The sequence below is a fragment of the Anser brachyrhynchus genome, assembly GCF_964034855.1.
Source record: "Anser brachyrhynchus genome assembly, chromosome: 1".
Classification (NCBI taxonomy): Eukaryota; Metazoa; Chordata; class Aves; order Anseriformes; family Anatidae; genus Anser; species Anser brachyrhynchus.
In genome coordinates, this window is record NC_137694.1 from 183,002,076 (window position 1) to 183,025,754 (window position 23,679).

Consider the following 23,679-nt stretch of genomic DNA (forward strand, 5'->3'; position numbering starts at 1 on the left):
CCCCCTCCCACCGCGCCGCCGAGCGCGGGCTCCGCAGCGCGCATGCTCGGCGCTCCGGCTGGGCCCGCCCACTTCCGCGAGCCTCCCCCCCCTTCCCCCTCCCCCGCGCGGAAGCGGCCGCTGGTGCGGGCCGGCCTGCGAGCCCCCCGCGGTAAGTACCACCGGGCAGCCGCGCGGGGGGGGGCGGACAGGGGCGCCTCCACGCCCTGCGGGTGGGGGGTGCCCGGCGGAGCTCCCCCCCCACAGGGCGGCAGTGGGCGAGCCCGGCCTCCCTGAGGGGAGCGCGGGGCCGAGAGGGGCTGGGGGCGGCCCCTCCCCCCCCCCGGGGGTCCCTGAGGGGCTCGGGGCTGGGCGGGGAGGAGGGGGCGGTGTCTGTGCCCCTGGTGTCGGGGTGTCAGCCCCTCGGCAGCCCTGAGGGGAAATGGAGCCTTAAATAACCCCCTGCCACCAGTGTCACCCACTGAACCACGTCCCTAAGCACCACGTCCAGCCTCTCCTTGAACACCCCCAGGGACGGTGACTCCACCACCTCCCTGGGCAACCCGTCCCAGTGCCTGACTGCTCTTTCTGGGAAGAAATGTCTCCTCATTTCCAACCTGAACCTCCCCTGGCGCAACTTGAGGCCATTCCCTCTAGTCCTGTCACTGGTTATCTGTGAGAAGAGGCCGACCCCCAGCTCCCCACACCTTCCTTTCAGGTAGTTGCAGAGAGCAATGAGGTCTCTCTCCCCTGAGCCTCCTCCAGACCAAACACCCCCAGCTCCCTCAGCCACTCCTCACAGGACTTGTGTTCCAAGCCCTTCACCAGCTTCGTAGCCATTCTACCACAGCAGATCGTGCTTTATTCAAACACTGGAGAATCTCCATCCTTCTGGGAACTCCCAGAACGTTCTGGAAACGTTCCCAGTTCCTCTTCAGGGTGTGGGTGATGGTCGCCAGTGCTGGTGGTCCCCAGCATCTTGGAAGGGGTGAGAGCTGAGGGCTGGTGAGGAACCTTCCTATCATCCCCATCACTGGGATTGGTGTGTTGACATGGCTACCTTTCAAAGAAAATACCTTTTTCATGACTTAGATCTATGTATCAAATAAAAGGTGGAGGGGAAGATGGATTTCGTTGGTTTTGTTCTAAAATCCTTGTAAAGGACAGGTGTCTTTATGCTGCTAACATCTGGGGGGAGAGCAGAGCTCTTGTGCCCAGCTAATATATGAGCAGTACTGCGTCTTTCCCCACAAACTGCAAAGGTTGGAAGCCATGAGTCTGGGGTACTTTCCATCTTTCTGCTTCAGCAAACAAACTCCTTCAGTATGCTGAGAGGAGAGCAGAACAGCAGCTAGGGCACCAGGTTCTGGCAGCACGCTGGAAGTCAGGGAGTTTGTGTTCTCCTCACCCTGCTACAGAGATGATGGGTGGTCTTTATTGCCTCTGGTTCCTTCTGTGTAATGTGAGTTTGTGTACCTGCAAGGATGCTTTCAGAATTGCTTCTGGAGAGGTAATGCTTAAACAAATGAGTAACATTTCAGCAAGGTGCACTTGGCAGTTGCACAATCCCCTTTTCTCATCCCCTTTTACTTTCTGTTTCATTTACTGCTTTCTTCCAGTTTGCCGTTGTTGCAAAACTAATAGGGTGTGTTGCTAGGAAATGGCAGAGGGATCAGAGAAGCATCCTGAGACACGTGGCTGTTTCCTTCCCGTGACTGCTTCCCCTCAACCTTCTGTTTTACAGCTTTATCCCCTCCTTCATTAGTGGAGGGCAGTCGAAGAGCCTGTGGCTCTTACAGACGAATTAGATGCCTTACTTTGTGTGAAAGCGAAAGCCGCTTGTCAAAAGTTGCAGAAGGACTCTGAGTCATTTGACTATAAAATAAAGGCTGAGAAAATCCAGCACTAATAAGTGGAAGACGATGTGTGTGTCAGGTCAACAGTCGTAACACTGCCCTCTGTACTGTCTGTCAGCTACCATGTAGAAAAGAGGTCTGAGGTCTACAATGCGTTGTTCTATGGAAGTGACAGGTCCATGCTCAGAAGCAGTCCTGTATGTGAAATACTAATAATTGTTCAGAAAAAAATGAATACAGAGAGCTCCTCTTGAGCTACTGCAGGAGTAGAAAAGAGACTGCAAAGTGATGAAAGTGATCAAAGATGTGGAACAGCTTCTGTACAAGGAATAACTAAATAGTTTCAGATTCCTCAACTTGAAAAAGAGGCAGCACAAGAAAGAATAGCAGATTTGTGATATCATGGGTGTTACTAGAGGAGCTGAGTGAGGAACAATGATTTCTTGCCCCTTCACTCATATATCTGGGGTGTCAAAAAGTGAGTGGTTGTTCAGGCAAAACGTAATTAAACTGAAACTGGAACCATGCCCTTAGCCTTTCCTTCCTTACTTAGGAGCAGCCAGCTGGATCCACAGCCCCATTTAGCTTTGCATCCCATTCCTGATGGTAATCAGTAGCAGAAACGTAGGGAAGAGCACAGGGACAAAGCAAAAGTGCAGTTGGTGGCAGGATACTGGGCTGAATGGGGCACCGGATGCAGGCTGGCTGCTCTTGCAGTGAGGAATGGGTGAGAGCTGTCCCTCTGTTGCTTCAGGGGTCTGGCAAAGGCCCTGGAGTAACCCAGGGGTTGACCTTGACCGACGGTCCTTGGTTATCTTTCAGCACCAAGATTTCTCCGCAGAGCCTGGAAGAGCATCAGGGGCTGCAGGCTCCAGCTTCAGCACCTTCCTCACCAGCTTCCCAGGGACAGATCCTCCGACTAGGCCTGAGCAGGGCCTATGTATGCATCAATTCCAGGTACTGACCTGCTGCACAGAACTCTGCCCTGCTTGGGCTCCAACCATTCAAACCCTGGCTTATCCCTCTCTAATTCTAATATTTCTATACATTTCCACTTGTTTCTGTTGCATTTATTTAATGCCTAAGCTTTGAGACTGATGTTATGATGCTTACTGTATAGATCGGGTAGTGGAAATCGGTCCCTACCCCACCTTGCTTGCAAGATATAGAAGGATGTGGGGAAAAACAGATGTGTGTAGAGGCAAAGTGGCTTGCCTGAGATTAAGTAAAGTTTCTGTGGCAGAGCCAGGAGAAAAAAATGCACTTGTACTCTGGTGTTCTTCTCACTTGAGACTATCCCCTCCATTTTATGGAAGGGAGGTGGAACCAACGAAGACAGAAGTTGACTGTTGAAAGCCACAGAAATATGTGCAAGATTTGCTGGGCTGTGAGATTTCCTGCCTGTTTGGTACTTGAGCCTTACTGCTTCTCTGTCACTAGAGTAATTTAACACCAGATCTTATTTCTTAAAAGTAAACACAGACTTTTCTTACTCTTATCCTACAGGCTTTTGGGCTGTCAGAGGTGACGTCTCTGGCGTTTGGAGTATCGCACCTAGCAGGAGTGGGAAATTGAAGATTTCTGCAGTGGACTTGCACAGAAACCACAGACAAAGTAAAACTTCTGCTATTAATGTGTGGAATGATGCCCTAAATTCCTTGGGGGGTGGCAGGGGAGGGTTAAAGGCTTTTTCAGAAACATTTAGACTGTTTAGTGAAAGAAGTAGGTTGCCTTTAACTTTTTGTGGCTGCTGGGAAAAAGAAAAGAGAGGCTGTGTGAAGAAGGACGATTAAAACTTGAGTGGTTATGGCCAGGAAAAGAGGATAGATGTCCAGGGAGTGGGTTCCAGGATGTAGAGAAGATGGCGTTTCTCATGTCAGCGCTCTACTTCATTGAGAGAGTCTCCTCCATTAAAGTCTCCTGTGTTTGGCTCTCTCTTTTCTCCTATTTGCATTTGTAAGCCTCTTCACATTGCTTTGCTGCATCCTTTTTGCACTAAGGAATTGGTGTTTCTTCCTTGTTTTTTGTCAACTCCCAGAAGGCACCGGAGGAGTTTGGGGAAAGCCATTTTGTATCCTTGACTTGCAGACCCACGTGTGGCAGAGTTAGCTGAAGGCAGGCACTGCTACGAACAGCCAGCATCCTCCAAATAAAAGGGGTTTAATGTTGAGGGCATGACTTGCTGGCCTGCTCTTGGGGCTGTTGTTGGAGCATATATTTGATGAACAAGCTCGACAATTCTTTTGTTAGCTCTGTGCCTTCTGCCATGACTTGTTAGTGACTTTCCTAGGGCAAACAAACCTTTTTTCCCCGTTGCTCTAACTGCTGGGAGCCTGTTTCCCACCCCCTGTTGTCCCAAGAGCAGGCTTTGCACGTTCTGGTTGCTGAAGGCAAAGAACCAGGCTTCAGGGGGTGCAGGTGAAGGAGCAGTTAGAGGGCAAGAGCTCATGAGCTCTGCTTTCCTCTGCTCATCCTGCCTGGCATAAGACAATTGTGTCAGTCGCTTTGTGTTTTCTCCCAGTCTTCCTGCTCTAGGTGCTTTCCAGATAATGGCGAAGATGGTGAGAAGAACGTGTGCGTTCTGTTCAGAAGGGGAGGCTGGCTCTATAATGTACATTGCCGAACAGCAAAACATTGCAGCTCATCAGGATTGTTTGGTGAGTGGTTTTTTTCGTTGGTCAGTACGTAAGGGAAATGGAGAAGCACGAAAGTGGGAGTCTCCACTGCCTGTTGATTTTTTTTGTAACTTTACAATGACTTTTGTCTCTCCTTTTTTGTTTCGGTTGAAACAGGAAATAGTCTTCAAGTTCACGGTATTCTGCAGATTGACTGCAGAAAGTTTGGCTTCAAAAATAACAATAAAAATAGGTACGTTGTTAGCCGAGAGGTGGCAATGGAAATAACGCTAGATTTGTGGTAAGGTGCACAAAATTTGTGGAAGTGGAACGCTTTTCATTGCCGCCTCACTCCTCACATATTTGCACAAACAGCCCGAAGTGGCTGTTGCGTGTTTCCTGATGGGAATCCAGACCTACAGGTCTGGTTCACACTGGAATGAGGCCCAGTCACTTTCATGAAACAGGCACAAACTTGCTTATCTTCACAGATTTCTCTTTCTCTGTCAGTGCCACTAAATACCCAGCAAACCGAATTACTGGGGGAGAGCGGAATTGCCATGATGCAGATGGGTGGCATCTTGCACGTGCTTAATGTCTGTAGGAAACTAAGCTAAAAAATGACCTAGCAGAAAAATGTTTTTTATTAGGGCTGTAAATGTTGGTTAAACGTTGGAACTCTTGTTGGTTTGGTTTGGTTTGCTTTTTTAACCCAACAACTTTACTAATTTGTCTGCTTTAGGAAGAGCGCCCTGTTTGGCTTCTTCCAGCCAGCTATCACCTTCTGAGCAGGCAGACTGTGGTTACCAGCCCACATAAGGGCGGCTCGCTTTTGGTTGAAATTAGCTTTACAAAATAATTGCAAAAACAGTTGCAGATAACTTCCTCGCTTACTGTCATGGTTCAGTGCTTCCATGGGAATTAAAGTGGCGTGAATGTGCAAGTGTGCATTTTTGTGGGTTTCCCCGAGGTTTTGGACTGTACCAAAATTTTATTTATGGAGAAATGTTGCATCCAACTGTAAGCCTGAGCAGCTGGGAAGATAAAAGTTGCTCAAGGTGTGGAGGTTTGTCAGCCAAGCAGCTGCTGCTCCTTACTCTGGGCAGCCTGAAGCTTTCTTTGTTCACACTTCTTACTAATTCACCTTCTCACCATGTCATCTTTTCTTGGTTCATCTTCAGGTTAGGTGAAATCCACGTGCAAGAAGAACAGATGTACCCTCCCTTTCTTTTCTCTGGAATATATTGATGACCAGGTCTCTTTATTAATTCTTAACATCGTCTCTTTGTCTCTAGTTATTTTCCTCGGGATTTGTGGAATCTGAAGAGTATAACCCAGATAATCTGGACATAAGGTTTGATGTGGAATCAGTATTGAACGAACTCAAGAGAGGAAAGCGTCTGGTAAGGCAGTTTCTTCTGGAATCTGCACTTAGTCCTGTCTCATAGCATGCACCCTGCCACCCTTCAGTACTGAGTTGTCTGGTCAGTTTTATGTTTGGAAAAAAAAATGCAGAAAAATACTTGATCCTCCTGATCTACTAAGATCAGGGAAGTTACAGATTTAGAGTTACAAACATTGATTGGACATTATACTTATTGAAGTTTAGTTCTTTTTTTTTGTTGTTGCTAATTGGATTTTTTTTCTGGCCCTTTTTTCCTAAGATAAAAGAGTAAGAAGAGACTTTCCGAAGAGACTAAGCTAGTGCCAGAAACAAAATGATGCAATTTGTAAGTGTAAAGGGGAACACCTTCTTTTTTTAGCAGAAGGAAGGTTATTTGTGTGAGGTTTTCTTGTTGGTTTTGTACTCGGCTCCCCTTCCCCCTTCCCACTGGATGGAACTCTTCTCTTTATGAAGTTAGTCTAGGGAACGTTTTACAGTCGCGGAAACAAGCAGTCGTGGAAGGCCACGTCCACCCTTGCCAAAAAGAAGGTGGGGACCCAAACTGAGCTTCCGAAAAAGCTTGCAGCCGTCCAGGTGCCAAAGCTTCACACCACCTTTGGGCAGCTGCAGAGATAGCAACTGCATGAGATGTGAGCAGGCGGAAGACCTGCTCAGTGTGGTAGGTGAGCTACGAGAAGAGGTGGAAAAACTGAGGGGCATCTGGGATTCAGAGAGGGAAATAGAGTGGTGGTGCCAAGCTCTGGCCTCTGTGAAACATTAACAGGCACTACAAATTTCCCAACAAGAAGGGAATGCAGTATCCATCCCCCAGCAGACATGAGGCAGAAGCTGAAAGGATGTGAATAAACGGAAACAAGTCCTGCTCAAGGTGGCAGAAGAAATCCACCTTCACCCATCTCACCCTGTCGGGTAGCCCTGAGCAACACTACAGGCCACAGGATCAGGAAGACGAAGTGGATGGGGCCTTCTACAGGCAGCTGCAAGTTGTCTCAAGTTCGCAGGCCCTGGTTGTTACGGGGGACTTGAACCACCCTGCTATTTGCTGGGGAGACAACACAGCTCAGAACAAACGGTCCAGGAGGTTACTGCAGAACATTGCGGATAACTGCTTGACGCAGGAGGTAGGTGAGCCAACAAGGAGAGGGGCGCTGCTGGTCCTGGTACTAACAGAGATGGTCTAGTTGGAAATGGGAAGGTGGAGGGCCGCCTCGGCTGCAGTGACCATGAGATGTTGGAGTTCAAGACCCTGCGAGGAGGAAGCAGGGCAAAAAGTAGGACTGCAACCCTGGATTTCAAGAGAGCCAACTGTGACCTCTTCAGGGACCTAACTGGAGGAATCCCCTGGGACGGGGCCCAGGAGAGCTGGCTCAAGCACAACTTCCTCCAAGCTCAGGATCGGCACGTCCCTACGAGAAAGAAGTTGAGCAAGGGGGGCAGGAGACCTGCATGGCTGGGTAAGGAGCTCTTGGGAAAACTTAAACTGAAGAAGGAAGTGTACATGTTGTGGAAGAAGGGACAGACCGCTTGGGTGGAATACAGCAACGTTGTCAGAGAATGCAGGGATGCAATGAGGAAGGCCAAGGCCTGGTTAGAATTAAATTTAGCGTGAGACATTAAGGACAACAAGAAGGGCTTCTTCAAATACAGCAGCAGCAAAAGGAAGACAAGGAAAATGCGAGTGCGCTGCTAAATGAGAAGGGTGACAGCAGATTCAGAGAAGGTGGAGATACTGAATACCTTCTTTGCTTCAGTCTTCACTGCTAAGGCTGGCCCCCATGCACTGCTGAGCACAGAAATGAGAGAAAACTTGGAGAGAAGACTTTCCCCTGGTTGAAGAGGATTGGGCTAGAGGTTATTTAGGCGAGTTAGACACCCACAAATCTGTTGGCCTGGATGGGATGTACCCAAGGGTGCTGAGGGAGCAGACAGGTGTTACTGCTAAGCCGCTCTCTGTCATCTTGGAAAGGTCTTGGAGAACAGGAGAGGTGCCTGAGGGCTGGAAGAAAGCCAACATCACCCAAGAAGGCAACATCACCTCAAGAAGGGCAGGAAGGAAGACCCAGGAAACTACAGGCCAGTCAGCCTCACCTCCACCTCTGGAAAGATGGTGGAGCAGCTCATCCTTGAGGCCATCATTAAGCACGTGGAGGAAAAGAAGGTGATCAGGAACAATTAACATGGATTCATTTATGGGAAGTTGTGTTTAACCAACCTGATAGATTTCTATGATGAAATGACTGGCTGGATGGATGAGGGGAGAGCAGTGGATGTGGTCTGCCTTGACTTCAGCAAGGCTTTCGACACTGTCATCCTCCTGGGCAAGCTCCAGAAGTGTGGGATCCATGAGTGGACAGTGGGGTGGATCGAGAACTGGCTGGATGGCAGAGCTCAGAGGGTTGTGCTCAACGGTGCCGAGTCTAGTTGGAGGCCTGTGGCCAGTGGAGTCCCCCAGGGGTCAGTACTGGGGCCAGTGCTGTTCAACTTACTCATCAGCGACCTGGATGAAGGGACAGAGCGCACCCTCAGCAAGTTTGGGGATGATACAAAGCTTGGTGGAGTGGCTGACACAGCAGAGGGCTGTGCGGCCATTCGGAGGGACCTGGAGAGTTGGGCTGAGAGGAACCTCGTGAGATTCAACAAGGGCAAGTGCAGGGTCCTGCACCTGGGGATGAACAACCCCAGGCATCAGTACCGGCTGGGGGTGACCTGCTGGAGAGATCTGCAGAGAGGGACCTGGGGGTTGTGGTGGGCAGCAGGCTGACCGTGAGCCAGCAGTGTGTGCCCTGGTGGCCAAGAAGGCCAATGGTGTCCTGGGCTGCGTCAAGAGGAGCGTGGCCAGCAGGTCGAGGGAGGTGGTCCTCCCCCTCTACTCTGCCCTGGTCAGGCCTCACCTGGAGTGTTGTGTCCAGTTCTGGGCTCCCCAGTACAAGAGGGACATGGAGCTACTGGAGAGAGTAGAGCCACGAAGCCGATTAAGGGATTGGAGCATCTGTCCTATGAGGAAAGACTAATGAAGCTAGGCCTGTTTAGCCTAGAGAAGAGGAGACCGAGAGGGGATCTTACCAACTTCTACAAATACCTGAGGGGACAATGTGAAGAGGATGGGGCGAAACTCTTCTCAGCAGTGGACAGTGATAGGACAAGGGGTAATGGTTATAAATTGGACCACAGGAGGTTTCATCGCCATATGAAGAAGAACTTCTTTACGGTGAGGGTGACAGAGCACTGGGACAGGCTGCCCAGGGAGGTTGTGGAGTCTCCTTCTCTGGAGATAATCAAAACCCACCTGGATGCCATCCTGTGTAACGTGTTCTAGGTGACTCTGCTTGAGCAGGGGCGTTGGACCTGATGATCTCTGGAGGTACCTTCCAACCTCAGCCATTCTGCGATTCTGTGAACATAAATATATAAGCACCCATTCCAATGAGTATTGAAATAACTTGTTCAGATTTGGGATAAGGGATGAAAGTGGCTAAGTTCCTTCACATGGCTCTTTTTGTCCTGCTTAATTTGTGAAATGATGCAGTTGAGGTAAAATAGCAGAAAGGTGACTGAAATGATGGACGAGGTAGGAGTTTGCTGCTGTGAACCTGCCTGATGCCTTCCACAGAGAAGGCTTACAATGAAATATTTGATTTTCCTACAGAAGGTAGCGCTTGTTTTGTAAGTCGGGGTTTTTTTTCAGTAGCTATGTGTGATGCTTACCTGCTAACCATCGTTTTATTGTAGATGTGCAACTTCTGTCGCAAGAAAGGAGCCACTGTGGGATGCGAGGAGAGAGCCTGTCGCAGAAGTTACCACTACTTCTGTGCGCTCTGCGATGACGCAGCGATAGAAACAGATGAAGTAAACGGAGTCTACCGGTATTTAACCAAATCTTTTCTAACTAATTATTCTCAAGGTTTTGGTGTTACTGTCAGGAAGAGAGACTTAAATTGTCAATTTTTTAACTCCTTATTTTTAAAAAGGAAATATGTTCACTTCAAGTGTTGCTCCATCTATGGTTAGTGTTTGATGCCCTCTTTTTACAAGCAATGCTTTCCTTTATCACAGCAGTGGAAAGGAATCTATTCAGGGACTGAGCTGAAAGATAACTGGACCTAAACTGAGGAAGCCTGTCTTTACGGGCTACCTAGCTAGTCTTCAAGGACAAAGATTTTTATTGAAGTTCAAACTAATGATTCAAATTCTCAGTTTCTCTTGCCTCAGACCAGGCTGTCGTGCTTCTGGATCTGTTCATGTTAGACAAATGCTAGTAACTTTCCATCCATGTGCTAGCAGAGAAGTCTCTATTCCCATCCAGGATCTTCTTACATTTCAAGTACGTTGCTAGCATTAACATCATTAAACAGATTTTAAGTAAATTTTCTGTCCTGGTCATGCTAGCCCTAGTGTCTGCTGCCCTCGGACTGCTTACATTGCAGATAGCAGACGGAAAAAGTTGTTCAGAGGAAGGAATGATAATCTGCAGAGGAAAGGGGTAGAGAAACTAGGACTCCAAAAGGAACGAGGAAGTTAGAGTAAAGGTCTGAGGCCCGTAGACACAACCCAGACACAACCCAGAACACTCCCTTCTGGGTAAGGCCAAAGAGGTCACAAGCTACGTTAGTCTTAGATTAATGTGGTAGGCTGTCCAGTAATAGCACAAGGTGGGCCCTTTTGTACCCAAAGCAGTTGCAGTCCTGGCTGCTTTGGTAGGGCTCTCACTCCAAAATAAACAGATCTTTCTGTAAGGATGTAGGGCCAGCTATGTAGGAAGAAGAAGATATGTTCAGTTAGTGTTTGTAGAGTTCCCTGGAGCCTGCAAAGCTCCTGACGGAGTGTAGATGGAAAGGTAGGAGCTTCTGTGATCGCAGAATAAATGACTCATTGTAGTGCTTTAGGAACGACACCTTGGGATTAAGAAGAGTGAATATCATCGAGATGAGAAATGAATGGGATTGCCAGCAGTCTGTATGCAGACTGCTGAAGTGGTAGCTGAATATATGGTTTCACTTGGTGTTTTTCTGAGCTGGTGATACTGGAGACTAGGTGGAGGGACCCTGAACTTAAAAATGCCTTGGGTTAAGTCATTGTGTGAGGCTAGTTGCTTGTCCTGTATTGGGAGCAAAACTATAGCAAACCTGCATGAAAAAGGACTGGATGAGAGAAGGGTGGTGAGGCAAGTCTCAGGAACTTGAATCCAAAGCCTTTTGCACTGTATCAGCAGCATGAATGAAGGAGAAAATTTGTAGCTAACACGAAATTACTGGAGAGCAGAAGAACGAGACTTAAAAAACAGTGGCCATGGATTGACAGCCTCCCTGCTCTTTTTCATGGTGAAATACAAAATATAAAATATACTGAAAAGTGTATCAGAAAGAAAGAATTCCTTCAGTAGGAGGAGAGCTGGTGTTTTTAAATTCTGAATTGCTGTCATTAAGATCATGAGCAGCGGTTATCAGAGCAAACAGCAGAATAAAAAAGAGAAAGGAACAGTGCTTTGCAAAAGGCAAGTAATAGCACAGTGGGGAAACAAGCATCGTTTCTAGTGCCATCTTCCAAAAATGATGGTAGGGAAATTAGAAATTCAGGTATGTAAATAATGTGCCACCAGTATGTAGTTTTCTGACTGAATTCTTAACCATGTATAAATCTTTTTTTGTGCATCAAAATTAATTTCATGCAAAAAAAGCTGGCTTGCCAAGGAAACAGCCTACTTTTCTAAGCTCAGCACTTCTGTTTTTTTAACAAGAAATGACAATAATCACACAATGGCCTACTAAATGCGGTTCCCTTTTAAAATTGCTTCTAAACACTTGAGCTTTAGTCTTGGCAAATGGAGATTTGTAATGAAGAGATCAGCTAAACCCCACTCTTGACAAGGCAATTTTGTTTAAAAAGTGATTTGGGATCCTTCTCTAAGAAAGGTATCTTAGAGAAGCTGGTTTATGTTCTCTACACATTACAGTATCCAGAAGATCAGGAGGATTTCCAGCCGTATTTGCTGCATTTTATTTCTCCCAAGGAATTTGCATTGCTCTCCTAAAAATGGAGAAAGTCTTCCCATCTCATGTATTTCTAAATTATTTAAGGGATGAAGGGATCGGGCAGATTGAAGCTACTGGACCTCAAACAGGCGTGCCCTACTTCCACGGGATTTGGGGACCAAATTTTGGGGACCTGATCAGCACTGGGCAATGGAAAGGGAGGGGCAGAGATCTCCAAACAAGTAAATGGTCTTGTATGTGGCAGCACACTACTGTGTGGCAACGCCAGCGTGTTATGAAGGGTTTATAAATCCAAGCTGACTGGCAAACAAGTTTGGGACCTGCCCCAGCTGGGATAGGGTGAGGGGGCAGAGCAGCAGGAGCTACAACCAAGCAATATCAGTACTCGGGGATTTCATCCTGACAGCATTAAAACAAGTTACTGAATGAGATTAGAATACCCCAGGTCAAACGCTGTCCCAGTGTTTGGCAGCCACACCAGCCAAAATGCACCTGACATGATTTACACCGTCCAAACATGGTGGGGCGATTGAATACCGAAGCTTTGAGCTGTCAGTTCTGAGCCTGCTGAGGCTCCAAAAGTAAAACCAGAAGCTCGTGCATGTGTGAGACTTCACAGCAGGTGCTCTCCCAAGTGGGTAATGCTGAACAACCGTCCTGAGAGTTTTTTAGAACGTCTTTCAATTTACATTTAATGAATAGAGGGGAAGATATTTGTTGAAATCAGTCAGCGTTACTCTGTTTACGTATTTATTAATACTTTTTCTCTTTTTCTTAAAACCGAACTTAAATTTTAGAGTGTTCTGCCCAAAACATGACCCAGGCAATAGGACCAATCACTATGGTGAGTTTCTTTAATGGCTTCCTTGATTTTTATCTGTTTTAAAAGTTTTTATCCTACAGTTGATAACTAATTTGAACAAAACAAATGTTATTCCACCTTTACATTGAGCGGTGGATTTCGAATCTTTTAGGAGGGGTTTGGTTGAAATCCAGGGGTATGGACAGCAAGCAAGAAGGGTTTTTGAATTAGGAAATGTTTGTGTTTGATCATCCCCAAATCCCCTTCAAAACTGACACGGAGCTGATCCTTCGTGGAGTTATTCTGTAGGTAGACCCAAGCAGCTCTTAAAAACGAGTGTGAAACGGGGGGCTCGTGCTAGTGAGGGATGCACGAGCTTGCAGCTGATTAGCAAAGCGAGGGCTGTTACAGGAGTGCTCACCCTGGGATTTGTGCCTGCAGTTGCATTAAAATGTTCACACTTGCATCTTCTGTACCCACTGCGGTACTTCGAAAACATGGCCTTTCATTCTGAAGGATCCCAAAGCGCTTTTTAAGCGTAACCAAAGGGTTATACGCTCCCTGTTTAAGGATCGCTCCCTCTGCTGCAGAAATGCAGTTTGTGTAATTTGGCAGCTTGCTGACTGAGGCGGCTGGGAGTCTCACCGAATTGACCGCATGGGTTCAGATCACCGAGTTAGCCAAATGCAGGTGCTCGAAATGGAGTGGGTCCTAGAGCAGCCTTTGCTTCCAAGTTGAGTTTAACTCAGCCAGCTGAGCAGTAACACTAACTCTGGCTGATTGTTTCGGCGGTCTGGCTCCATCCTAACACCACCCAAGGGCCAACTGGGGTGGTTATCATCATCGCCTCTTACCCAGGACCGACCTTGTAGACCACCTCCTTCATAAGGAGGACTTAAACCTTCCATGGTTGAAGATCTCAGTGTCTTTGAGTTCTGCATGCATGCACCACGTATGGGAAGTTCCCTGAGAAGAGTTTATGCCTGATGGAGGTCTGCCAGAGGCACTAAATGCGGAGACCCTTTGTTTAAGAGGGGTAAGTGGATTTTTCTGGCAGCTCTGCCTCCTCAGTGAGCTCCTCCCGTCTCTGTCCGAGAGAGCAGCTGGGTAAATGACGCTTGGTTCCACAACAACCCCAACGTCTCCTGCCTCTGAGCAGCTCTCAGATGCACGCGTGGTGCACAGAGGAGCCAGGCTGAGCAGGAGTATGCTGCTGTTGCCTTGGCTGCAGCCCCAGGTGCTCTCTGACCCGTTCCTGGCCCACCTGTTTGCAGCTAAAATAGGTTGGGATAGAGGCACTGTGGCTCCACGGCAGAGTTCAGACTTTCAGGATCTAACTCAAGTGAAGTAGCTCCGCCGTTCCCCCCGGGGCAGGCTGAGCCAAGACTGGACTGTGTGGGAACAGGAGTTGGTATAAGAGGGCTGCCTCTCCGGGCACGTTTTCCCTGGTAGCCTGGAGAAAGCTACGAGACACATCCCCTTGTTCTCAATACGTCCACCAGCGGTTCCTAGCTCGCTCCAAAATAGGCCACCCGGCTTTATTTTGGATGGTGTGGTAGCCTATGATTTCCTTTCGGGCCATGAAAATAGCAAATGTAAAGCACTGTCTCCCTCGCCCCCGCAAAAAGAAAAAAAAAAAGGACTTGTTCTGACAGCCTTTTCTGTACCTGCAGTAACATTCCCATTCCTAAGGTGATTTCTAAGGAGGAATAAACTTACCGTGCATTACCCGAGGCATGTAACCCCACTGCATTTAAAACCCTCTGGGTTTTGGTGGGTAGTTTTACTCCTCTCCAGCTTTCTCTGCCCCCTGGCATGTTCTCCTTGCCAGTTTTCCTTCTCTGCTTGTGGTGCTGCAGCTATTTTCAGCAGCTGCCAGTTACGGCGTTGGAAAGAGCCGGCTGCGTGCTGATAGAGGACAGAATGAAAGCAGAGATCTTCATACAGCGTCAATAAGAGCGCTTTGTAGCTTAAATAATAAAAGCTCACAAGTACAATTGCTTCCTATTAGGAGCTCCTGAGGTTATCTAGGAGGTAGATGTAGCAAAGAAAAATTAATGCCACTCGTATGTCTTTGGGACACCTAAAATAACTCTTGTGGAGCCTTAGTTCTGAGAGTGTATTAACATAAACAAGGATTGATGGGGAACAAACATCATCTTTCATAAATTTGTCACGTTTTGCCTTAAGTTCTTACCGTGTAGAGGTGGTGCTGCTGCCAGGGAGGGTCAGCTCCCTCTGCCGCAGCCAAAAATCTTACGTTATAATCTGGGTTTTGCTTTATAATGGGTTTAAAAGGCAGCGATATCCTAATGCTGCAGTGATTTGCACTTCCTAGTGATTCAGGCTTGTACTTCTTGCATGCAAATAAGGTGGATTCCACTGAAATATCAGGTATTTGGGAAAGCTGAGATGTATTCCTGTCTGGCTACCCAAAGCGCCTGACTTCTGTAGCTTGCTGGGGAAGGAGAGAACTTGAGCTGTATGAAATTGTCGGCGTAAGGTTGACGTGTAGTTACCTTGCTGTCTCTTGGTTTCTAGATGCAGCTAATAAGAGGAAAAGACACGCACTGAAGTCTTCCACCATCACGGAACAAATGGTAATTCTGGATTTCGGTAGCTCTAAAACAGAAACCCACATCTGCCAAAACAAAGGGCTTCAGTGAAGTATTTTTGGCAGTGCGTTAAGAAGGAGGCTTTCTCACAGAAACGACGACTTTTCCTTTGCAGCTGCCTTGTTTTGATCTTGTCATTTTGTCAGAACAAAGCCACTTGCAATTCAGAGCTGCTTCTGGCAGAGCCAACGCTGCCCTCAGGCAGCGTGGCACGAGTGTGATGGGAACTTCTGAACCAGGCTGACTCAGCGGCTGTGATCTTGAAATGCTGGAAAAAAAGAGCTTTCCTTTGGCGTTCCTTTTCCTTGGAAGCACTGAGGCCCTCAGATTTGCTTAGGGCTTTTTATGTTTTCTGTGAAGACAGCTTTTGATAAGTCACTTGGCCTTGTTAAACTAGCACTTGTTCTCATGGTAGGCACCGCAGATTTTCATTGTAGCTCGGGCAGGTCCCACTCCGTGGGTGAAGATGGCCTTCCCAGGGGCTTGGGAGCATGCCTCTGGCTGTAAGGGGAGTTGTTTTAGGGGCTGTTGTTAGGAAATCTGGAAATACAACTTAGTTTTTGGGGATTCTCTTGGCTCCACTGAACTATGCATGCAAACTCCCAATGACTGATGGGGGTCAGGATTTCTCCTTCCTAGAGGAATTGGCTTCCGGGTCACTAGATCAGAGGGAGGTCATGTGAGAGGACATGGATGATCTCTGCAGCTTTCAAGTGGCATTTTTACCAGTATGTTATTTGTCCCCAAGAATTTCTCAGCTGTAAATCCACTCAGGTTCCCGGCGGTGTAACTGAGATCCATTTGACCCACCACCGCTGGTAACGTGCTGTTTCTGCTGCTCCAGCGTTAGTGGTTTTGGAAATCAGTCCAAGCAAATAAAGAAGCTGGGGGGTTCCGTGTATGTTTGGGCACTGCAGGATAAACTGCTTGCCAGTGTCCAGGTGGTGCAGCTCTTACACTGGTGGAGCTTTGTAGTAGAGATAAGAATCACTTGTGGTACTGAGGTGTGATCTGGAACAGCAGAGAATGACTGCGTCCTGTCCAAAGGAAGAGAAAAATATTCCTCCTCTCCTCTCAGATCATTTTTAGTATTACATCTGGCCTGGAGAATTAGGTGTCACTTATGCTGGGAGTTAGCAGCAGCCATCTGTTAACATCTGTGCTATCTGAATACATTGTGCAAGTGCAGTAATAGTAATTGGGCAGGGTAAATGGGCTTTTCGTAGCAGATTTTGCTGTGAAATGATTTTTGCTTCTCCTTTTAAAAACTTGAATGTCTGGAGAGGACTATTGTTAAGTGTGGGGGGAAGCTGACTTTATTCACAGAAATATGGGCTGGTTTTTCTCTCTCTGCTAATGCGGAGTTAAGACACTGAAAATAGAGCAGGAAATGTCCCTACGATGTAAAAATACATTGTTTTGATTTTCTTACAGAGCACAGAAGAAACAGCAGAAGAAAACAGATTACGAATATTAAAAAGAAAAAACAGCAGGCATAAAGGTGGGACTGACTTTACGGAAGAGCTGCGTGATACCGTGACCTGTTGTGTCGATGTTCGGCGCTTGGAGGTGTTAGGAAGCAGCGCTGTTGAAAATGTGCCTTTTATTATTTGCCCGAAACAAATGACCCCGTGTTCTGGCAAGGGAGCACGAGCCTGGTTTGCAGAACGACCGTGCGGGTTTTAATTGCACAGCAGGGTGTTCTGTGCACCTTGAACAAGAGCGTTCTGGCTCCCCGGGCAGGAACCAGGCTTTCTAAATGCTGCTGCAGTTACTGCTGCCCCTGCGTGCTATTTTATGTTACCTTTGAATCCCAGGTGTACGCGGGTTGGTTGACAAAACGTGTAAGGGTGAAATCGACTGCTCGACCCATCCTTCAGCTCCGCAGTTTGCGTTACTCCGAAGTCCTGCTGTAATTGCTGGTCAAAGTTACGCTGCTGCTGCTCAGAAGTTTAGAAAACTTTAAAAACATTGTTTTTGATGGAGGCTGACAGACTTCTCTGAGCAGTCTGGGAGCTTTTTCCCTTTGAATAGCCCACTGAATTCCCACAGTGGTCCACAGGGACTCCTTACTGAAACCTGTCGCTGAGCTGCTGTTCCGAGATGAAGAAAAAATAACTACCTATTTCCTTAGCAGTAAAAAGCTGACAAAGCAGGACCATAAAATGGACGGTAACAGGGTTACATCAATAAATGAGGTTAATGCCTGGATCACTCGCAGTAAACGTAACCTCAGTTCTCTTACCAAGTCCAGTATTGGTTCACTTCTTGCGCTGTTTTCTGTCCTTTAGCCTGCTCAGTCCATGGTGTGGTCCAGAGGATTTGAAGAAAAAAAAGCAAAGCAAATCATCTGTTTTCCTACACCAGGGGTTATTAAGTGGCTTTAGGAATGACACATGTGGAGTTGGGGAGGCATTCATTTTTTGATGAACAAAGCCAAATCTAGAGTGTATGTGAATTTATAGCCAGCACGATGCTTGTGTTCACCTGAGCACAGTGCTGTTCCCACTGCAGAGGGCTGAGCAGGTAGCTGGAGGAGCCAGACACCTGTGTATTTGTTACCAGAAGGGAGACTTGAACCAAAGTTTTAGTTTCTGAAGTGAGTGGGTGAAGCCCACGCAGCTGTGCTCAGGACCTCTCGTGTCTAAGAGCGCGTGTGTTCTGTTTTACCAGTCCGAATAGACTTCCTCAGGAAATGCAAGCAAGCCGGGCTGCTGGATGACATCTTTGAAGAGATGCTGGACACGCTTCACTTGGCGCAGGAAAAGCTGATGGATGACAACACTTCGGAAACAGGTACAGGGCTTTCTGCAGCCACCTTTTAGCCATTGGCATGAACGCAGGCCTCTACTCCCACACTCTGAAGAGGGGAGCGGTTACGAAGAGAACAGGAAGGTTTTATTTGGATTGTAAGGCCGTGTTGCTCTTACGGAAGGACCATCTGCCTGTCTAAATCTGCACTCTTTTGAGGGAAAAATCCTTGAGTATGAATGTTTCAACGCTTTGGATGATTACTTAAAACTTCAATGTCAAATGTTAGCGTGTATTTGTTTCTTTGGTGAGTGCATTGTATGAAACACTTTGTTCTTCGAGGATTCCCCACTAGTATTACTTTGTTCTCAAAACAATTTTTTTTAAAGAAAAAAACAAACAAACCTTCCTCTCCCATTGTCCTCCCAGCTTTACAAAGTTACGAACAATGCTTTTGGATAAGTAATGCTATTTTTTGCAAATAACTGAAGCACGTGCACGGAAGGTGAAATGTCACACCTGGCCAAATCTCCGTCATGAGCAGCTCGTGTGTCGCGGTGCTAGGGGCAGTAGTGAAGTCCAGGACACCTTAGGGTTTCAAAGGACTTCACCGTTAAGCAAACCTCTTAATGCTCATGCAAACTCTGTAGGCTTCCAGTGAAGTGAAACACAAAATGCCCCAATTAGGAAATGGAGGCATAAATCTGGGATGGCAGTGAACGTAAAACACTGATAGCCATGTCTCATGAAAACAGTTGTACAGAATTAGAAGTGTCTTTGTGTGTCTTTGTTATCTTAAAACCTTGAGCAATTGCTGTAATTAATTACTGTTTTGTGCTACACTTAATGTTGGGCAGCGCGTGAACTCAAGTGTTCTGTAAACCTTTACTCTGTGATATTCTCTCTTCTTCCAGAGTATGAAGAGACAGTAATGTCACTCTTTGACTGTGGACTGTTTGAAAATATACTGACAAATATTCATTCAGGTACGTGAAATAAGCTGTCAGAACAGCAGCACTTGGTATGATTTTTCGCATTGATGTTATTCTTCTGAGGATTTTGATAAAATCACAAAACCACAGAATGTCCCAAAGTGGAAGGGACCTGACGCACCCCAGGGTACGGTTGGCCCTCCTGGCTGCCAGGGCACGCTGCTGGCTCGTGTTCAGCTTGCTGTGACCACAATCCCCAGATCCCCTTCTGTGGAAGTGCATTAACAGGACTTTCCCCTCATGAACCCGTGTCAGCTATGACCTGTGACTGTGTTGTCATTCAAGTCGTTTTCATCAACTCCCAGAATGATCTTCACAATTCTAAATGATCATAAAATGACCGTTTACAGTGACAATCCCATGGAACTTCTCAGCATCCTCTAAGTAAGTGAATAAAAGCTGTTGCTACCTGAACGACCAGCAGCACGGCGTGCCTAACGTGGCTGTCAGCCGTGAGGCCAGCTGGAACCGTGTCCCAGCTCCACAGCTCCAGAGGACCGCAGGGCCTCAGCCCCAGAGGAGCCTCCCTCCTGCAGGGTGCGCTGGTGCTTGTTCCTGCAGTTATTTCCCCCCCTGCGTGTGGAAGGCTTGCTGAAGGCAGCTTCCCTTTCTTACAGCTGTGCAGCTTTCCGACGAGTGCTGTTGGGACTGGCTGCTCTGTTCCAGTTAAGGGCATCGAACACTACAGATAGAGCTTCCCTGGAACTGATGGCAATTTTAATAGGTTTTGGAAAGGGGGGTGACAATGCTCAAAGAATGCAGTGAAAACGTGCAAGAGCAGTCACTTGGGAGCACCAGAGCGGAAGGAAACTCTAGGGCATGAACTCAAGTCTCAGCTGCTTAAGCAGCATTACAACTTTTTAGCTGTAATGTTCCAACTAAACCTAGGTGGGTCTCTTACACCTTTTTGACAGGGATAAAAGCAGGAGTTAGAACAAGGTTGATAACCGTTAAGAGAGGGAAGTGGGAACAAGTCAGCTAACATAAGTTCAGTGCTTGAAGCTGGTGTTTGCTGTTCCCCCCCATTTCCCCTTTGCTTGCCTGCGGAAAGCCAGGCTCCTCCCTCGAGTCTCCGGTTCTTGCTTTTGAATTCCTCTTCTGGAGTGTGAGTGCCTGGCGTTTGTGGAGTTATCTCAACGCAGGTTCTGGCAGTGCCTCATCTGAGGGGAACTAATACGTCGCTGCTCGTAATCCCTCGTGTGACACGACCTTAGGTCACACTTGCTTCTTTCACAGCTGCGTTGGTTATTTCATCCTTTTCTCAGCTCACAGGAGAAATTCTGGTACTGGCAGCCCCGTGATTCTGCTGTGTGGAAGCTGTCCCCTCTCCAACTCCCCGCTACTTCAGCAGCTCAGTTCTTCCTGAACACACTTTCCTTTTCTGATACAATCAAGGCTATTTTAATTTCGAGGTCAATAATGAAAACACATCAAAGTTGGTTCCAAACCTTACCCAGGAGGAGCTCTTGTAACAAACCAGTCGAAAAGGACTGAGAACCGTTTTAGTTGCAAGACGCACTGTAGGGTTAGAAGGAAACCATCACTTCCTTCCATCCTTCTCCCCAGTCCGTATTCCAAGCTCTCGCTACTAAGCGTCTGTCACAGTGGATGAAGTCTGGGACTAAATACTGTAGGATTCCTACGGGTACTGTTTTCTTTGCTCTTTCCCTTGGAACTGATGACTTCTGGTCACCTGAAATGCTTTGCTTTTGATCCACTTTGTTGTTGTTGCTTTCTCCTCTACTTTGTTTTAAACCTGTTGTGCCATACTTTCACTGATTGCTTCTTAGCACTTAAGGAATGGTGAGTGCAGTCTTTCCAGGTCCCTGCTGTTCCCTGTTTTACAGAAACATTCTCTCCCTTTAGTTTCTCTCTTCAGTGAGGTCAAAGGTCTCCAGTCTGTTGCCTGCCTTCTTGTGGAAGCGCTCCTGTATGCCATTCTCACCACTGATAGTGGTCATTCTCACCACTGATAGCTTTCTCTGGGCTATTTCTGTTTTTCCCGTATCCCTTTGGGATTAGAGAACTGGAGCTGATGTCTCCCATCTGTGGTTCACCCATAAGTTGAACGCAGTAACACAGTGATCACGGTTGCTGTTTGTTTTTCTGGTAACTTACTCATTTGTATCCAACTATTCTCCAAGATATTTTTCTCCAGCTCCCACTTGTACATGCCCAACATTTTCTTCAGATTTGCGCCTGCTAGTTCATTTAACCTTGAGGACTTGACACCAAATAGACATGCCATAAAGGCTGCCCATGGCAAGCAATGGAGAGTGCTGTTTCACAGGATCACAGAATGGTTGGGGTTGGAAGGGACCTTAAAGATCACCCAGTCCCAACCCCCTGCCATGGGCAGGGACACCTCCCACCAGACCAGGTTGCCCAAAGCCCCATCCAGCCTGGCCTTGAACACCTCCAGGGATGGGGCAGCCACAGCTTCTCTGGGCAGCCTGTGCCAGGGCCTCACCACCCTCTGAGGGAAGAATTTCCTCCTAACATCTAACCTAAATTTCCCCTCTTTTAGTTTAAAGCCATTTTCATTATGGTCCTCTCAACCACTACAAAACGATGTTACTGAACAAAGCAATTGCTTCAATTAAAACTCACCATTAATACTACAGGCTTCTAGCACCAGGCTCGAAGTTACCCAGCGCTCACAGATTTCAGTGATTTAACATTAGGAAAGCAGAAGCAGTAAGGATAAGCTGACAGTCAGCCAGGTAGGGCTTTGCGAATAGGACGAAACAGCTGGTTCATGCCATTGGTGCACTGGCAGTTAAGTATTTTGCCAGAAGCAGGTGCATTAAATGCTCTTAAATCATGTTTTTTTGAGAAACTAGCCGTTGTCTTCAGTTGTCCAAAGCATCTCTTTTTAAGCTTAAAATTTGGTTGACTAAAATCCATTCGGGTTCTAAATTTGCTTTATGTAATTCAGGGAAGTTAATTTAAAACTTGTAGCTACCTTTGAGATACAGTAAGATGGAAAACAAAGTATGCAAAGCTGTGATTTGGCCTGCGTTTTCTTTTGCCACAAGTTCTTTAACTTGTCTCCCCGTGTGTTAATGAAGAGACAAAGGCACAGAGTGTGAAGCTGAGGCTTCTGAAAGGCAGTGGCTTCACTGTAGACTAAACTAAGTAGTGGAAGCCTCTGCAATCTCAGTGTTAATGCGTTATGTAACTTACTATAAATTAATAGTTGCATATAAAAATAAAATAAAAACATTTGTCCCTTTCTTTTCCATAATAGGGACAGAGGAAAAAATCCAGGAACTTCTGGAAAGCAGGAAAAGACTGGACCACCAGATTGAGCTACTGCAGGATTTAAAAGAAGTCGTCCTTCCCCCCCAGGAGACTGCTGCCAGTACATCCAGTACAGTGTCTGACTAACCCCCGAGTCTGTCTGTAACGGTGTCAATATTCAGAATTTTCTAACGATAGAAAACATAGAGCACGTCGGGTCAGTGTGTAAGTGATTTCCTTTCCTCCCCGAAGTTTGGGACACAAGCAAAGACTGGGTGTTTTACTCATTTTTTTAATACCTCACTGTTGCAATAACTTTAAGTTGTCCCTTTCTTTAAATTTTATTGTGGATAAATGAGTGATATACACCAAATTTAGCTCTTAAAGCTGAAGAGAACCCCTTCCCCCAGGACTTTTTTTTCCCTCAAAGACAAGGGTGTGTCAGCTGCCAGAGAACACTCTTCAGTCACTTTACTTGCAGCAGGCCTCTCCTGTCTGTGGGAGGCGGCTGCATCACTGTCTGCATAGAGACGGTGTTGTTCTAAGGACCACAGTGCTGCTTTGGCTTTCCAAAGAAGATAAATTAGCAGAAGTTGCACTCAAAGAAGCCTTCTGAATTATAAACAGGAGTTTTTTTTAATTGAGCATACATTAAGCAGTCAATGAGGAATTAGAGCTGCTGTAATGACAAGGGTAAAAGGGTGTTTGCAAGCAAGCCAGCAAGGGCTGGCTATCACGCTCCAATCAAAATGTAAACTGATTTCAATCAAAGGACTGTCTCTTCCTTTCTCCATTAAGGAAGGATGTAACTTCTATGTATTTTGGCTGAAAAGCTACTATATTAAAATTATTTGAATACAGAAAAGCATTGTTTAGCTACAAAAGGGTAACTTAATAAAACATTTTTAAGAAAGCTGTGTCTTTAGTAATGCTCCGTGGCCCCACTGTTGCATAGGATAGGGCCTGGGAGGTGATAAGCTGCTGCACCACTGTTTTTAACTGCACCTTGTCCCGCAGGCTGCTGTGTTACCAGCCACCACCCTGCAGGTACAGTTGTTTTCGCAACAGTTAGTACAAACCCAAGATGAGCTGGTATGAAGTTGGAGAGTGATAAGTAGCGTAACAGAAGTGATAAGGGCTAACTGTCAAGCCATAAGCCCTTGGGGTAGAAGCAGGCTGCCACACTCCCACCCCCCCGTGAAGAAAATACTGGTCTTTTTACGTGCGTGAACATTTTGGGCCAAAATAGTTTATTACCTAAGCCAAGGACCCAAGATCCATTCACACCTGTTTTACCTAGAAAATGTTCACTTAGATGTCTTCAATGTATTGACATGGAGCAAGGATTTATCCGTTATTAGGAAACCAAGATGCAAATTCACCAATATGGGAATGAAGTAAAAGCGCATGTGACTTGCACCAACTCTTTTT

General features: G+C 46.8%; 1 protein-coding gene across 1 annotated transcript; it reads left to right on the forward strand.

Moving 5' to 3' along the window:
• Window positions 1–23,161, forward strand: PHF11 (PHD finger protein 11). Its single transcript, XM_080608018.1, has 12 exons — window positions 1–151; window positions 2,658–2,792; window positions 3,342–3,449; window positions 4,357–4,492; window positions 5,746–5,853; window positions 9,585–9,718; window positions 12,643–12,689; window positions 15,189–15,247; window positions 16,697–16,763; window positions 17,936–18,058; window positions 18,928–18,999; window positions 22,256–23,161. Exons 4-12 carry the CDS (start codon window positions 4,385–4,387, stop codon window positions 22,393–22,395), a joined length of 858 nt encoding a protein of 285 aa, XP_080464144.1. The 5' UTR covers window positions 1–151; window positions 2,658–2,792; window positions 3,342–3,449; window positions 4,357–4,384; the 3' UTR covers window positions 22,396–23,161.
• The last annotated feature ends 518 nt before the right edge of the window (window positions 23,162–23,679 follow it).

Bases quoted from the DNA above. Each gene is read 5' to 3' on its own strand.
- PHF11 (XM_080608018.1), top strand. From the start codon at position 4,385: ATGGCGAAGATGGTGAGAAGAACGTGTGCGTTCTGTTCAGAAGGGGAG. The intron at 16,764-17,935 runs GTGGGACTGACT...CTGTTTTACCAG, and splicing joins AAAAAACAGCAGGCATAAAG to TCCGAATAGACTTCCTCAGG. The intron at 19,000-22,255 runs GTACGTGAAATA...TTTCCATAATAG, and splicing joins ACTGACAAATATTCATTCAG to GGACAGAGGAAAAAATCCAG.